This window comes from Chaetodon trifascialis, chromosome 5 (assembly GCF_039877785.1).
Source record: "Chaetodon trifascialis isolate fChaTrf1 chromosome 5, fChaTrf1.hap1, whole genome shotgun sequence".
Taxonomy (NCBI): Eukaryota; Metazoa; Chordata; class Actinopteri; order Chaetodontiformes; family Chaetodontidae; genus Chaetodon; species Chaetodon trifascialis.
The window spans coordinates 31,024,842-31,038,767 of record NC_092060.1 but is presented as its reverse complement, the minus strand read 5'-3'; the positions used below and the strand labels follow the sequence as shown (position 1 = coordinate 31,038,767).

Genomic DNA, 13,926 nt, shown 5'->3' with positions numbered 1-13,926 from the left:
GCCGTCGAGATGCAGCTGGCGGCGAGCGCTAACAGCGCCCTGCAGCTTCAACGTTTTCTGCTCGACATCAGCAACATTTTGAAGGCTAACGTCCTCCGTCTTTCCGTTCTGCAGGGCAGCATCTGCGGCTTCACCATCGTCACCGGCGGCGCCGCTCGCCTCGTCTATGGATATGACAGCTACGGCAACACCTGCGGCCAACGCAACGAGCAGATAGAAGGCGTCCGGCTGAGCGGCCTCGACCACACGGACAGGAAGTAAGTCTCATTTCATGTTCGGCCTCTGCTGTCCTCTGTGCTGTCCTCTCTGCTGTCCTCTCTGCTGTCCTCTCTGCTGTCCTCTCTGCTGTCCACTGGGGGACTTGGTGGTATTTTAGTGTATAATTGTAGTATTAGTTTGTGTATAGCTGTGGTGTTGTTCAGAGATTGTTTTAGTGTATTACTATAGTATTTTGAATGTATTTCTGTGGAATGTTTTGTAATACAATAATAATACATTTTATTTAAAAGTGCCTTTCTAGACACTCAAGGACACATCGCAAAGATAAAACAAGTACAGTTAAACAACAACTAGAGCTATACACAGATAAGAGCTATAAAATTGGACAGTGGGGTCAGAGAGTGCTTTCAGGTGGGTCTGAGTCTGGATTTGAAGTGAGGAAGAGAGTCGATGTTACGGATGTCCGGTGGCAAAGACTTCCAGAGCTGGGCAGCGGAGCGGCTGGAAGCCCGGCTCCCCGTGGGGCTGAGGCGGGCAGGGGGCGCAGTTTGTGTCTTGTTTGGGTATTTTCTAGTGTATTACTGTGGTACGTGCCATATTTTTTTGTGTATTGCAGCAGTATACTTTGTGTATTTGTCCAGCCTGGTGCTGTGTTAATCAGCTGTATTGTGTATTACTGTAGTATTTCTTTTTATATTTGTATGTATGTGCAGTAGTATTTTAGTAGGATCACCACTTTAGGCGGTTGTATTGCTGTAGTATTACAGATGTAGTATTATTGCATTACTGGGTAATGCAAGTTGCAACTGTAGTATTGCTGTTCTGCTGTAGTATTATGGCATTACTGTAGTATCGCTGTAGTTTTACTGTTTAACTGGCTCAAATGGGAACATGAGCACACGGTGCGTTTGTGGTCCTGTGGGAGTTTGCAGAGCTGATAGTGCTGACAGACTGTTCGAAGCTGTGACTCATCAGCAGACCTGCTGACACACACACACACACACACACACACACACACGCACACACACACACACACTGGGCCTCCAGCAGCCTATTTTTACTTGCTGCTCCACCTGCAGGGACAAAAGCAGCTGACGTGGATTCAGCAGAGCTGTTAGCTCCACTGCTAACAGTTAGCTCTGCTGGCAACTGTCAGCCCTGCTTTAACAGTTAGCACAGTTGTGAACAGTTAACTGTGCTGCTAACAGTTAGCTCTGTTGTTAAGTGTTAGCTGTAATGTTAAGGGCTCGCTCTACTGCAGACAGTTAGTTCTGTTGTTAGGTGTTAGCCGTGTTGCTAACAGTTAGCTGTGCCGCTAACAGTCAACTCTGCTTTTAACAGTTAGCTAAGTTGTGAACAATTAGCTCTGCTGCTAACAGTTCTGTTGTTCAGTGTTAGCAGTTCTGCTAACATTTAGCTCTGTTGCTAACTGTCACATTTACTGATCATTGATCTGTACTCTGCTGATTAACTGAAGTTCAGTCAGCAGCTGAAACACACAGTGGAGTTCAAGTTCTGTCTCATGAAGGACATCCAGGCCTTTGTGTCTAATGCAGCTTCATTTAGAGTAGAATAAATTAAAATACAATCAAACACAATGAAACTTTGTTGTCGACCAAATAAAGCATTAAACATGAAAACTTAAATAAAATCCTGTGGGTCCCTTTTTGAGTGTAAGGTGTGGACTGCATCAGCATAAAGGCTGGGGGGGGGGGGGGGGGGGGTCAGAGTGAGTCAGTACCAGCTGTGATTGCATCTGTCTGTTACTGTACAATGAATCTGCTGTGGACAACGTCACACTGAGACACTCACATCTGGACTGCAGGACACGTCTGTGTGTCTCCCACCTGGAGTTCATCACAGCTCAGTACACTTCAGTTCACTGCGTCCAGCTGTGGCCTGTTACAAACACTCAGTTTGACAGTGTAGCTGCAGCACAGAGACATGAGGTCCATCTGAACTGCTCTGGTCAAGTCCAAACTAAACAGAAAAGGACAGTTTCACTCCCTGTGGACAATCACTGAAAAGCACTCCTGTCAATGGTCTCTTTATCACCATGTTGTCTCTTGTGCCCAGTCGTCTTTGAACACTTTTCTATGCTATAGCAAACAGGCTAATGGCTAGAAACAGCTAATGTTTATCACCAATCAACAACAAAAAGGTACATAACTGAGGACAAAGCATCAGGATGAGGTGATGTAACCCAGCTGGTTCAAAATAACAACAGTGACATCAAGTGGTGAAACCGTCAACTGCAACACAGGATAAAATAACACGACTGTAGTTACACCGATGAAGTTTAATGTTAACACACACACTGATAATCTACACGGACAAAAAGCAGCTGGATAATAAACTGTGTGTGTGACGTGGTGCCAGCTCATCAGAAAGCTATCCAACCATATATATTTAGGTCAGTGTTTGGCAGTTCCGGTCCTTGGGCCCACCTGCCCCGCATGTTTTAGATTCAAATGATCAGCTCGTCATCAAGCTCTGCAGTGGCTTGATAACGAGCCACAGCTGAATCAGGTGCAGGGCGGGGGGGCCCGAGGACCGGAACTGACAAACACTGATTTAGATGATGTACTTCATGTACTGTTACAGGAGCAGTTTGTGTGTGTGTGTTTGCAGGTGCGTGTGTGTGTGTGTGTGTGTGTGTGTTTGCAGGTGCGTGCGCGCCTCAGCTGCGCTCACACATTCTCGTTGCCGTGGGAGACGCTGGCAGCTGCTCTCTGCAGCCTCTTTGTTTCTTTGTCTCCCACGTCGTCTTTCTCACACTCAGCTCAACCTTTCCTCCTGTTGTACTCAAACACTTTCAGCTGTCCTCTGTCCTGTCCTCGTGTCTCGAGTTCATTGCACGTCAGGTGGTTTTCCGTCATGTGATGGTCGTTGCTGTGACGCTGCGTTCAGTTTCTCTCTCTCTGTGCTTTCTCATTCGTTTACTTCCACCTGATAATAATTGTTTTAATGGGAAACATCTGCAGCGAGTCTCACTGACAGCAGCTTCACCGACATCCGAAAATAAAGTCGGGCAAGTTGAAGTTCATCAGTAAATGAAAGCAGTGTTGTTTTTAGCGACTCGAGTGCTGACTCGAATGCTACCTGTCTACCAGGTGAATTTATGTTTACATCACCTTTTAAACAAAGAGATCGACTTTTTATTGCAGCAGCTCCATAAGTCAAAGAAATGAGAATAATACATAAAAATATGATAAAATTGGAAAATAAACTCAACTAAAATAGAATAAAATTACATAAAAATAAAATACAACCAGGCCTTTTTGTGTTCCTGCTATTTGAGGTATGGTGCTTTTATTTGGAAATGTTCGGTAAAATGGAAAAGAATCCAGCTGTTTGTCTACTGACCTCTGACCTTAAGTGACCTCCTCTGCTTTCTGTGTCCTGCAGGTTTGTCTTCTTCCTGGATCCCTGTAACATCGACATCGTTCAGAGGAAAATAAAGTCCATGGCTCTCTGCGTGTCTCTGTGTCCCACCGAGGAGCTGAAGACCTACCAGGACCTCAAGAGGTTCGCTATGCTCAATGGTGAGGTCATCAATCACTCTGTCACATGACTCATTACATACCTGAACAGCTGCCCTGCTGTTCCTGTTAAATCCTCCTCCTGTTAATGTCCGATGGGTCTGTTTCAGGCTGCACGGTGTCGCAGCAGGTAGTGCGGGTGCCTCACAGCAAGAAGGTTGCCGGTTCGATCCCTGGGTCAGGCGAGGCCTTTCTGTGTGAAGTTTGCATGTTCTTCCCGTGCATGCGTGGGTTCTCTCCGGGTACTCCGGCTTCCTCCCACAGACCAAAAACATGCTCATTAGGTTAATTGATGACTCTAAATTGTCCGTAGGTGTGAGTGTGAATGTTTGTTTGTCCTTGCAATCGGCTGGCGACCGGTTCAGGGTGTACCCCGCCTCTCGCCCATTGTAGCTGGGATAGGCTCCAGCCCCCTGCAACCCCGAAAGGGATAGGCGGTATAGATAATGGATGGATGGATGGATGGATGGGTCTGTTTCAGATCAGTTCCCGTAAAGGCCCCCGTGTCTGATGTATGGAAGCTTTGTAGGCCAAACAACATGCTTCCCACATCTTATCAGAGCTTGCAGACGTTAGCAGTAAACAGGTGTATCATCTGCATACAGGCGGAGTCTGCACACTGCAGGAAGGCCTGTGTGCGTGTGCTTGTGTGTGTGTGTGTGTGTGTGTGTGTGTGTGTGTGTGTGTGTGTGTGTGTGTGTGTGTGTGTGTGTGTTTGTTTGTTTCAGTCAGTGGGCATAAAAGAAGCAGAAGTCAACAGTCATGGTGATGATTTAATGTCTGCAGGCATGTGACCTGACACACCATCAGTATACAATACTGTACACACACACAGAAACACACACACACACACACACACACACACACACACACACACACACACACACACACACACACACAGACAGTACAGTAACAATGGCAGCTTTAAGTCCTGTTTCGTCCTGTATCGTTGGTGCCACTCTGCTCCGTTTGTCCTCCGTCGCTCACGGTCACTCGTGTTCGGGGCTGAAAACGTGACAGCAGACTTTTCATCGGGTGACATCACAGCTTCTGTGGCAGCCATGTTGTTTCTGAAAGGGGTCACTGTCACAGAAATACAGTGGAACCAGTTCATCAGTCGGACTGGGAGAAAAGAACAGAAAACAGAGGGTCATTTAGTCTGACTGCAAACTCCACCTGCCAGCAGCTCCGACGCTCAGCGACCAACACACGTCTGCTTTGTTTCACCTGCACGGGGTTATTCTGTACGGGGTTATTCTGTACGGGGTTATTCTGTATGAGGTTATTCTGTACGGGGTTATTCTGTACGGGGTTATTCTGTATGAGGTTATTCTGTACGGGGTTATTCTGTACGGGGTTATTCTGTACGAGGTTATTCTGTACGGGGTTATTCTGTATGAGGTTATTCTGTACGGGGTTATTCTGTACGAGGTTATTCTGTATGAGGTTATTCTGTACGGGGTTATTCTGTACGGGGGAACTCATCAAGTTTCTGTTTCAGGTTCCGAGCTGTGTTCCTATGAGTTAGCGGGTCATAAATATCCCAGCCTTCCTGAAAGGTTCTCCAAATGTCCCAAACTTCCTGTTCCACCCAGGTAGGTCACGCTTTACCTCCAACAGCTCGTTACGACTGTCCTCTATGTCTCTGACCCCTCTGACCTCTGACCCCCCTGTGACCTCTGTGTTTCCTCAGTAAACCGTTGCCGGTGTTTAACCGCTGCACTCCACTGGATGTTTCCTGCTATGCGAAGTTCGCAGAGGCTGTGGTGACGTTTGTTGGCGATAACAGCGTTCTACACCGGCTGATCGCCGGCGTTGCTGCCAGTAAAGAGATCATCATCGGACTGTGCGTCCTGGCTCTGGGTGAGAAGCAGCTGCTCAGCGTGTGAAGGATATTTCTGTCTGATGGTTTAAAGCTGAAGTCCTCTGTCAGTTCATGACGCTCTGAACTGAACCTCTGTGTGCAGGTTCTTCAGGTTGTCTGAAGGATTTGTTGTCCAGTTTGTCCAGTTCATGATCAATGGATCCAGTAAAGTGCTTTTAGTGACTTGTTGTTTTGAGAGAAAAGACTTTGATGGGTTTTTATTTCCATCAAATCTAAATGTGGAATAAATCTTGAAAGCGATGTTTGACAATACGAAGAGCATTTGACAGCATTGTCCCTCTTCTGGATCTGTAGTGTCAGCTTATCATTGGTCTGATTAGAGGTCACATGTTCAGCCTGACCTCGTGTCTGCAGGCAAAACTGTGTTCTGACACGAACAACAAAACTCCTCTCGTCATGTTCATGTGATGTTGCAGTTTCATTTGATGACGTGATAGAAATCTAATCCATTCACTTCTGCCTGTGATTTGACCTCTGATCACTGTGTCTGTCTGTCTCTCTCTCTCTCTCTGTCTGTCTGCCTGTCCATCTTTCAGTCCTCTCCATGGTCCTCATGGTGATCATTCGTTACATCTCAGCTGTCCTCGTCTGGATCCTCACCTCGCTGGTCGTCCTCGGATCCCTCGGTGAGGTCACTTCCTGTTTGTCAGCTTTCAGTCCAGAATCAAATTTCTGTTCTGTCCGGAGCTTCTGACTGTCCTGATGTGTCTGTTTCTTCAGCGGGGACCAGCGTCCTCTGGTGGCTCTACATTGACCACCGGCTGTACGGAAATGACACCACCACTAAAGTGATGAAGGAGGTGAAGGAGGAGGTGGAGGTCAGCAGAGACAGCGGACAGGCGCTGCTCGTCTACGCCGTTGCTGCCACCGTCTTCACCGTACGAATGTCTGCTTCATTTTCAGAACCTTGCATCACAGATTTGTCTCAAAGGTCCTCACAGTCTGCACAGTCTCTGTCCTCAGCCTCGATCCACATAGAGAAAAACTCCTCTAAAGCCATCAATGGGGAAGAAAGTCCCTCTTTAGGACCAACAGACAGGAAATAGAAGAGTTGAGATTAAATAGAAGTTTCAGGCACTACGTCAGCACAAAGAGCATAAGTTCAGATAAATAGAGAAAATTCAATAATTAGAAGGTCATGAAATTAAAAACCAAAAATAATTCAACACAAAATTACAATGCAAGCAGCTCACATACACAGTACCCACAACCAGTGTTGTACTTCAACTAATACTGCAGTACTGTATACTGAAGCCCATATATTAACAATTCATCATGAGGTATTGGAAGGCAGAATGAGGTAATGTAGTGTAACATACAGTAAATATATATATAGTGTAGTACAGCTATAGTATGAACTTACAATTACAATCCGTCATTTGCAGATGCTTTTATCCAAAGCAAAATACATATGAATTCACACACCGATGGCGCAGCATCGGGGGCAGTTTTTGGGGTTCTTGCCCCAGGATACTTTGCCATGTGGACTGCCGAGGCCAGGGATCGAACCACCGACCTCCTGATTGGCAGACGACTGCTCTACCTCTGAGCCACAGCAGAGATCTGATGCATCAGGCTCTTCAGAGTGATCGTCTTCATTCATTTTTCATTTCAAATCCAAACTTTCAGCTTCTTGAGTTCAGTCCTACGGTCTGTCACCACACAGTGTTTGAAGCAGTTTGCCTTGTGCTCCAGCAGAGGGCGCTCTTACACTCACTGCTGCAGCACAGTCAGTTAAGTCAGCTAATCAATAACCCTGAAGGAGGACCGAGCCGAGCTGATCAGATCATCATGAGTGGTTGGAGGTGTTTGAGCTTTTGACCGACTTGTGACATTGAAAGAAGCAGCTGCCTCATTGAACTCAGAGGTTTCCTTCAAATGACGGACCGGTAATGAGTAATGAGTGAATGATGTGACTTTTAGAGAAAGCCACAGCCCCGATGTAAGCACACGAAAGGACGAGAGCACAGTTTGTTACGGACTGATCCTTTAAGGACCTTCTTCACCTCCTGGTTGCTCTCAGTTCAGGTTGAATCAACTTGATCTAAACTGAAGCCTCTCTGCTGTTTCAGATCATCCTGCTGCTGCTGATGCTGTTCATGAGGAAACGAGTTGCTCTGACCATCGCTCTGTTCCACGTGGCGGGAAAAGTCTTCATCTACCTTCCCCTCCTCACCCTGCAGCCCTTCGTCACCTTCCTCGCCCTCCTGTTCTTCTGGATTTACTGGATCCTGGTCCTGCTCTTCCTGGGAACCACCGGTCAGTTTAACTGAGATATGTTTTATCCTCTTCTCTGTCCTTTTTATTGAACCAGTTCCCTTCAGGACCTGAAGGACAGATTGTGACCATATTCCACATTCGGTCAGATCCTGAATTGGTGACTCTAATCTTGGTGTCCACCATCAGACTGTGCTGATTGTTTAGATCCTCTTGCTGTCGGGTTGAACATGTGTGAAGTGTCCACATTTTGCAGTTTGTAGCTTCTCTGCAGCAGCGTCCATAATTGAAGCATCGTCGTCCACCACAAGCTGATTGAAGTTAATATTCTCCTGAAACCAGAATTAAGGGAACTGTAGCAGCGTATAGCTTACAGTGCCCCACACTGTGTCTTGTGATTCTGCAGGGAACCCGGTCCAGAATGAGGAGACGGGTCTGACCGAGTTTAGACTGACGGGGCCACTGCAGTACCTGACCTGGTACCACGCAGTGGGTCTGGTCTGGATCACTGAGTTCATCCTGGCCTGCCAGCAGATGACTGTGGCTGGAGCCGTGGTCACTTACTACTTCACCAGGTGAGTCCACACCTTATTTACCTTTGGCCAGAGGTGAGCTAGATGTTTCCCCACTGTTTTCAATCTTTATGATGAGCTAAACTGGCTGTTTCTCCCAGTGTCCAGCCTTCATGCTAAGCTAAGCTAACCAGTTGTTGGCTGTAGCTCCATACTCAGCCTACAGGCATGAGAGTGGAATCCATCTGAACACTGAACTCTCAGAGATGGTTCCAGTGCTAATGTCCTGCCCTTTGCCTCGTCAAGATGTCTGTTTCCTGTTTCACACTGGGAACACTGTGAGAGTCATGTTTTTTGACTTCTCCAGTACTTTCAACACAATCCAACCATCACTGCTCAGGGGGAAGCTGGAAGGAGCCAGTGTAGGCTGCCACCTGGCTGCCTGGACCATCGACTGCCTCACCAACAGAGCACAGAATGTGAGACTCTGTGACTGCGTGTCCGATGTGGTGGTTTGCAGCATGGGGGCTCCACAGGGGACAGTGCTCTCTAATTTCCTCTTCACCCTTGACCTCCTCAGGTGGACTCCTGACATACGTCATCGCTCAGTCGTCCCTTACATTTTTCTACATTACACTGAGCTGTTTGGGGACAGAATGACTCACCTGGATGTAGGTCCTCTGCAGTTCCCCAGCATGGCCGCCTCAGGCAGTATCTGAGGTGGAGGTGTTTGAGGGAAATCCAGCAGGTTTAAATAAAACTGGATGATCCTTCACACGTTACAAAACTAAGAAAAAGGAAAAAAAAACACTTCAGTGTTGATTTCATTTTCCGTAAAGAAGCTTCAGTCAACCAAAACGATGAGAACTTTGTGTTTCAGGGACAAGAACCGACTCCCGGTGACCCCGATCCTGTCTTCGATGCTGAGGCTGGTCAGGTATCACCTGGGCACTGTCGCTAAAGGATCCTTCATCATCACACTGGTCAAGATCCCCCGACTCATCCTCATGTACATTCATAACCAGCTCAAAGGAAAGGTACAGAACACAGTCACCGCACTGCTGACAGAGGAAAACATCTTATTTCAAGGTTTTTGGAAAAGCAGAATGTAGAGAAACCGCTGATCTGATCTCTGACAGACGTGAACGGGTGTCGTTTCATCCCTCAGTTACAGTATTTTCAGCTCTTTCACACACTTTGTAGCTTTCAGTTTAAATTGATAAAAGTGAGGTTTTTGGCTCAATAAGTCCTAATGACAAGGTGAAAACACGAGTACAAACCACGATGTTCTGATGAAAACTTGTCTGTCACCTCACCTCAAAACAGCTGTTTGAGTTAGTTCTCTGGTCATCATGTAGATGGTGTATGGGTCACTTTATAGGAGCTGAATCATCCATCAACTCAGTCTGAAATACACAAACTAATCCATGGGAACCATGAGCAGCAGCAATGAGCCAAAACTAAACACTTGAAGTATCCGGACGGCTAACAGACAGCTCAGGATCAGTCTCTATGCAGACGACACAAGAATAATCATAACAGTCATGCACTCACCTCAACATGGACAACCATCTGTGGTTACTGTAGAAGAAATCAACCAGTTAGAAATACAAACAGCAAGATCTGAGCTGAGTCTTCACACGACCACACAGTGATGAAGACTAAGAGTGGAGCCGATGAATGTTCCTCTACACACTCGTCCTCACACTTGGTTCAATGTTCATCAGACTGCAAACGCTCCAGTTGTTTATTCAGCCTTTATGTGTTTGTTGTCTTGTTGAATATTGTTGACTGTTCTGCTGGATCACCGTCCTTCAACGACCAACAGGATCAAACAGTTTGAGACTTTCTTCACCTGCACCTCGCCGTCAGTGCTGCTGCTGCGGCTGCTGCTTTGATTATTGATGAAATATCAGCTGATCACGCTATTGTGTCTCTCAGGAGAATGCGTGTGCTCGCTGTCTGCTGAAAACTTGTATCTGCTGTCTGTGGTGTTTGGAGAAGTGCCTCAACTATCTCAATCAGGTAACAAACGACCCACTCTTCTGCTCTTTAGCTCTTCTTCTTTTCATCCTGACTGCCTCACCTGTGGTTTCATTTCCCAGAATGCATATGCAGCCACAGCCATCAACAGCACCAGTTTCTGCACATCTGCGCGCGATGCCTTCGTGATCCTGGTGGAAAACGCTCTGCGCGTCGCCACAATCAACGCCGTTGGAGACTTTGTGCTCTTCCTGGGGAAGGTGAGACAGCAGCTCAGTCTGGTCTTGGATCTGACTGGTGTTTCCTGCCAGGTCTGACCTGGTACTAGTCCCAGTGACCATGTAAAGAAGCAACTGATGGAGTTAAGACATGTTAGCGCCCACTGCAGGCTGCAGAGTTCACTTCATCAGTTCATCTGATCACCGTCTTTGGTCCCTTTTATTCTTCTATCTCTGTTGTTTTGAAATTCATAGGAATATTTTATCAAACTGTGTCTCACAGGCCCATTCTGGCCTCTTTAAATCAACCTGTGTGTGTTTGTTTCCTCAGATCTTGATCGTCACATCGACGGCGTTCGCCGGTGTCCTCCTCCTGAACTACCAGCGGGATTATGCTGAGTGGCTGCTGCCTCTGATCATCGTGTGTCTCTTCTCCTTCCTGGTGGCTCACTGCTTCCTGTCCATCTTTGAGATCGTCGTGGACGTCCTCTTCCTGTGCTTCGCCATCGACACCAAGTACAACGACGGCACTCCAGGCAAGGAGTTCTTCATGGACAAAGCTCTGATGGTGAGACGGCAGCATCCCGAACACGTTTCCTCCTTTAGTCTAAAACTGAATGAAGCTCAGGCTTCAGAAACCTGTCACGACCAGGAAGGTCTGACCGAGGTCCAGCAGCAGCGGTCGTGGTTGTATCGTGAGAAAATATCTTTGTGTCTTTTTAATTCTGGAAAAATCATCTTCATTCTGTCAGGAACTGGCGGTATTTGAAGGATGGAGGTGAAATGATGAAATATGTGTTAATATGTGTCACAGTAAACTGAATTCACGTCGACATGTTAGATTGGATTAGAAACGTGCAGCCGGCGGCCATCAGTGGAGGCAGATGATTGACAGGAATGATCGCAGTTTCTGATTGATTATGCAGATTTTGAGTTCAAACAAGAAGCAGAGAGTTTGAGAGGTTAACGCTGCGCTCACTGGATCACTCTAGATCACAGGGGATCTTAAGAAGCAGCCATTGATAATTTTGTGTTTGCTCTGTGATCCGATGGTTAAGTCAGCGTCCCGTTGATGATGATCACCATGCTGACAATAGTGTGACGTGCTGGCGTGTTCATGTACAGCTGAGTCACTTCCTGCAGGTCAAAGTTGCAGAGAATTGTGGGAGTTTGTTAGTGCTTCTCACTCTCCACCTTCACATGTCTTCCCCTCCCCTGTGGCTCTGCCCCTGCAGGAGTTCGTGGAGAGCAGCCGGCGGTTGGAGCGAGCGGTGGAGCGTGGGCGGAGCCGGGTGAAGGAGGTTGTTTCGGAGGGGGCAGAGATGAAGCCCATGGTGAGTGACAGTGGCGACGGAGGAGGCGTGGCCAGACGGAAGAGCACGGTGGAGCAGGCGGGGGTGGGGCTGGATGGGGGCGGGGGAGAGTGGGAGGACCTTCAAGAGTTCCAGGTGTACTACCTGCTGGTGGGGGTGCTGGTGGACTGGGTGCTGACGGAGCAGAGTGGTTTCGTCCTCTGTCTCAGCGAGGACGTCGTCCTCTTCCTCTGCATCTACCTGCCCACCTCCACCCTCTTCCTGTTTGTCAGCCTGCTGCACACACCGAGCTCCGCCCCCTCCACCACCAAATCAGCCGCCGTCACCGCCGTGCGCTAACAGACGTGCTAATGGTCACATGCTAACGGCTGCATGCTAATGAACACATGCTAACTGCTGCATGCTAACGGACATGTGCTAATAGATACGTGACACATGGTAACTGTTGCGCAGTCCTGAGCATGCTAACCTGCCTCATCACCATCATCATTATCATCTTCTTCCTCATCATCAGGAACCAAACTCTTCATCGCTCTTTGTGCTCGTGTCTTTTTTACTTTTGTATCTTTGTGTTTGAAACGTTTTGTAATGAAGTCTCCTCGCAGCTCTTTTGTGTTCGGCCTTCGTTTCTCACCGCGGTGCTTTAAGGACTCAGCAGATAAGAAGCTCAGGCTTCAGGTTTCTGCTCCACTTCTGTTTACATGAACATTATTGGTTCTGGTTCCAGTTCCTGACGCTGTTGCGTTCAAGTTAATGATTGAAGTTGGTCATTAGAACTCGTGTCTGCTGGGTCCTAACCTCCTGCTCTGCTTCCGTCAAAAACAACCTTTGAATTCATTTCCAGACCGGAGGTCATGGAGGGACTTTACATTTGGATGCCAGTGATTTTAGACTCGATATGTTTAAATTGGACTGCTTTACAGCCACCAGAGAAGAAGTAAAAAGGACTTCTTCTGTCCGGAGCAGAGTTCTGCTCCTGGAGAAGGTGTAGAAACACCGTAGACCTTCATGTTCGGCGTGAAGCCTCCTTAATGTTCAGAGAAGAGATGATCCAGTAATTCACAGGAAAACAAATCTGGCGTGAGATCGTCATTTAAAATATTCACATTTGTTTGTTTTTTCCTTTAATTTCGCGACGGCTCAGGTTTATATTTTCACCCCAAAGTTTGGGATCAGTGAAGTAGTGACATGAAATTCACATGAAGTATAATGAGGAATGTGGCAGCTGTCATCACACAGCACACAGGAATAAATCAAAGCATTCTGGATCAGACGGGTCTCTGATCCTGGTCCAAACACAGTCTGGACCAGCACACAGGAGGACGCTCAGTGCCAGCTGTAGCACTGCTGGCCTCAAAGTCAGGACTGATCTGGTCTGAGGTGAATCTCATTCACGCGGTGATTCGCTTCCTGACTACACGCAGATGAATTTCTGTTTAATAAAAGTGTTAAAGGCATTCAGGTGATTGCTCACACCTGAGATCAACCTGTTGAAGAGCTCATAATCCCTTTAAGATGAGGGGAAATAAAACTTCTGAAAATGAAATCGTTGGCTGAGTGATTAAATGTGAAAATCGTGATAATGGAAATGTAAAGATCTTCTCTTTGGTGTGGTGGTGGACTCATGACCTGCTCCGGCTCTGCTGACTGGTCAGACTGGTGCTCAGCCTCCTGTTTCACCACCTGACTACCCATGATCCTTCACTCTCACCTCCATTTCCCTCATAAGCCCCACGCTGACTCCACCTGTCACCCTCCATCCTGTCTGTTTGATCGTGAAGAACCGTGAAACTTTTAACCATGTGGACTCATTTCCTGTTTCAGGCTCCGGGGACGAGTTCAGCTTGACCAAAATCAGCCAATGGGACTTCTTAAAAAAGAGACATTCCAAATGTTTATTTTTACCAACGTGTAACATGTTTACTATGGTTTCACTCCAGGGAAAACAATATTTTAATAAGAAACTGTAAAAACGTAACAATGTAATGACGCACTTTATATTGAAGCGCTGCAGATTTTAAACCGGCTGATGCATTT

General features: G+C 47.1%; 1 protein-coding gene across 2 annotated transcripts in view; it reads left to right on the top strand.

The window, feature by feature from the left end:
- slc44a1b (solute carrier family 44 member 1b) overlaps window positions 1-13,926 on the top strand; it is a 19,485-nt gene extending 5,559 nt beyond the window's left edge. The window contains exons 3-16 of one of the 2 annotated variants that reach the window (XM_070963003.1): window positions 115-257; window positions 3,628-3,764; window positions 5,263-5,356; window positions 5,455-5,624; window positions 6,183-6,272; window positions 6,367-6,524; window positions 7,719-7,905; window positions 8,270-8,438; window positions 9,256-9,412; window positions 10,317-10,400; window positions 10,481-10,618; window positions 10,908-11,144; window positions 11,812-11,910; window positions 13,714-13,926. In XM_070963003.1, coding sequence (XP_070819104.1) covers window positions 115-257; window positions 3,628-3,764; window positions 5,263-5,356; window positions 5,455-5,624; window positions 6,183-6,272; window positions 6,367-6,524; window positions 7,719-7,905; window positions 8,270-8,438; window positions 9,256-9,412; window positions 10,317-10,400; window positions 10,481-10,618; window positions 10,908-11,144; window positions 11,812-11,910; window positions 13,714-13,737 — 1,887 coding nt within the window. In that variant the 3' untranslated portion in view covers window positions 13,738-13,926. The remainder of the gene's footprint in view (window positions 1-114; window positions 258-3,627; window positions 3,765-5,262; window positions 5,357-5,454; window positions 5,625-6,182; window positions 6,273-6,366; window positions 6,525-7,718; window positions 7,906-8,269; window positions 8,439-9,255; window positions 9,413-10,316; window positions 10,401-10,480; window positions 10,619-10,907; window positions 11,145-11,811; window positions 11,911-13,713) is intronic. The other variant, XM_070963004.1, reaches the window with a different exon arrangement.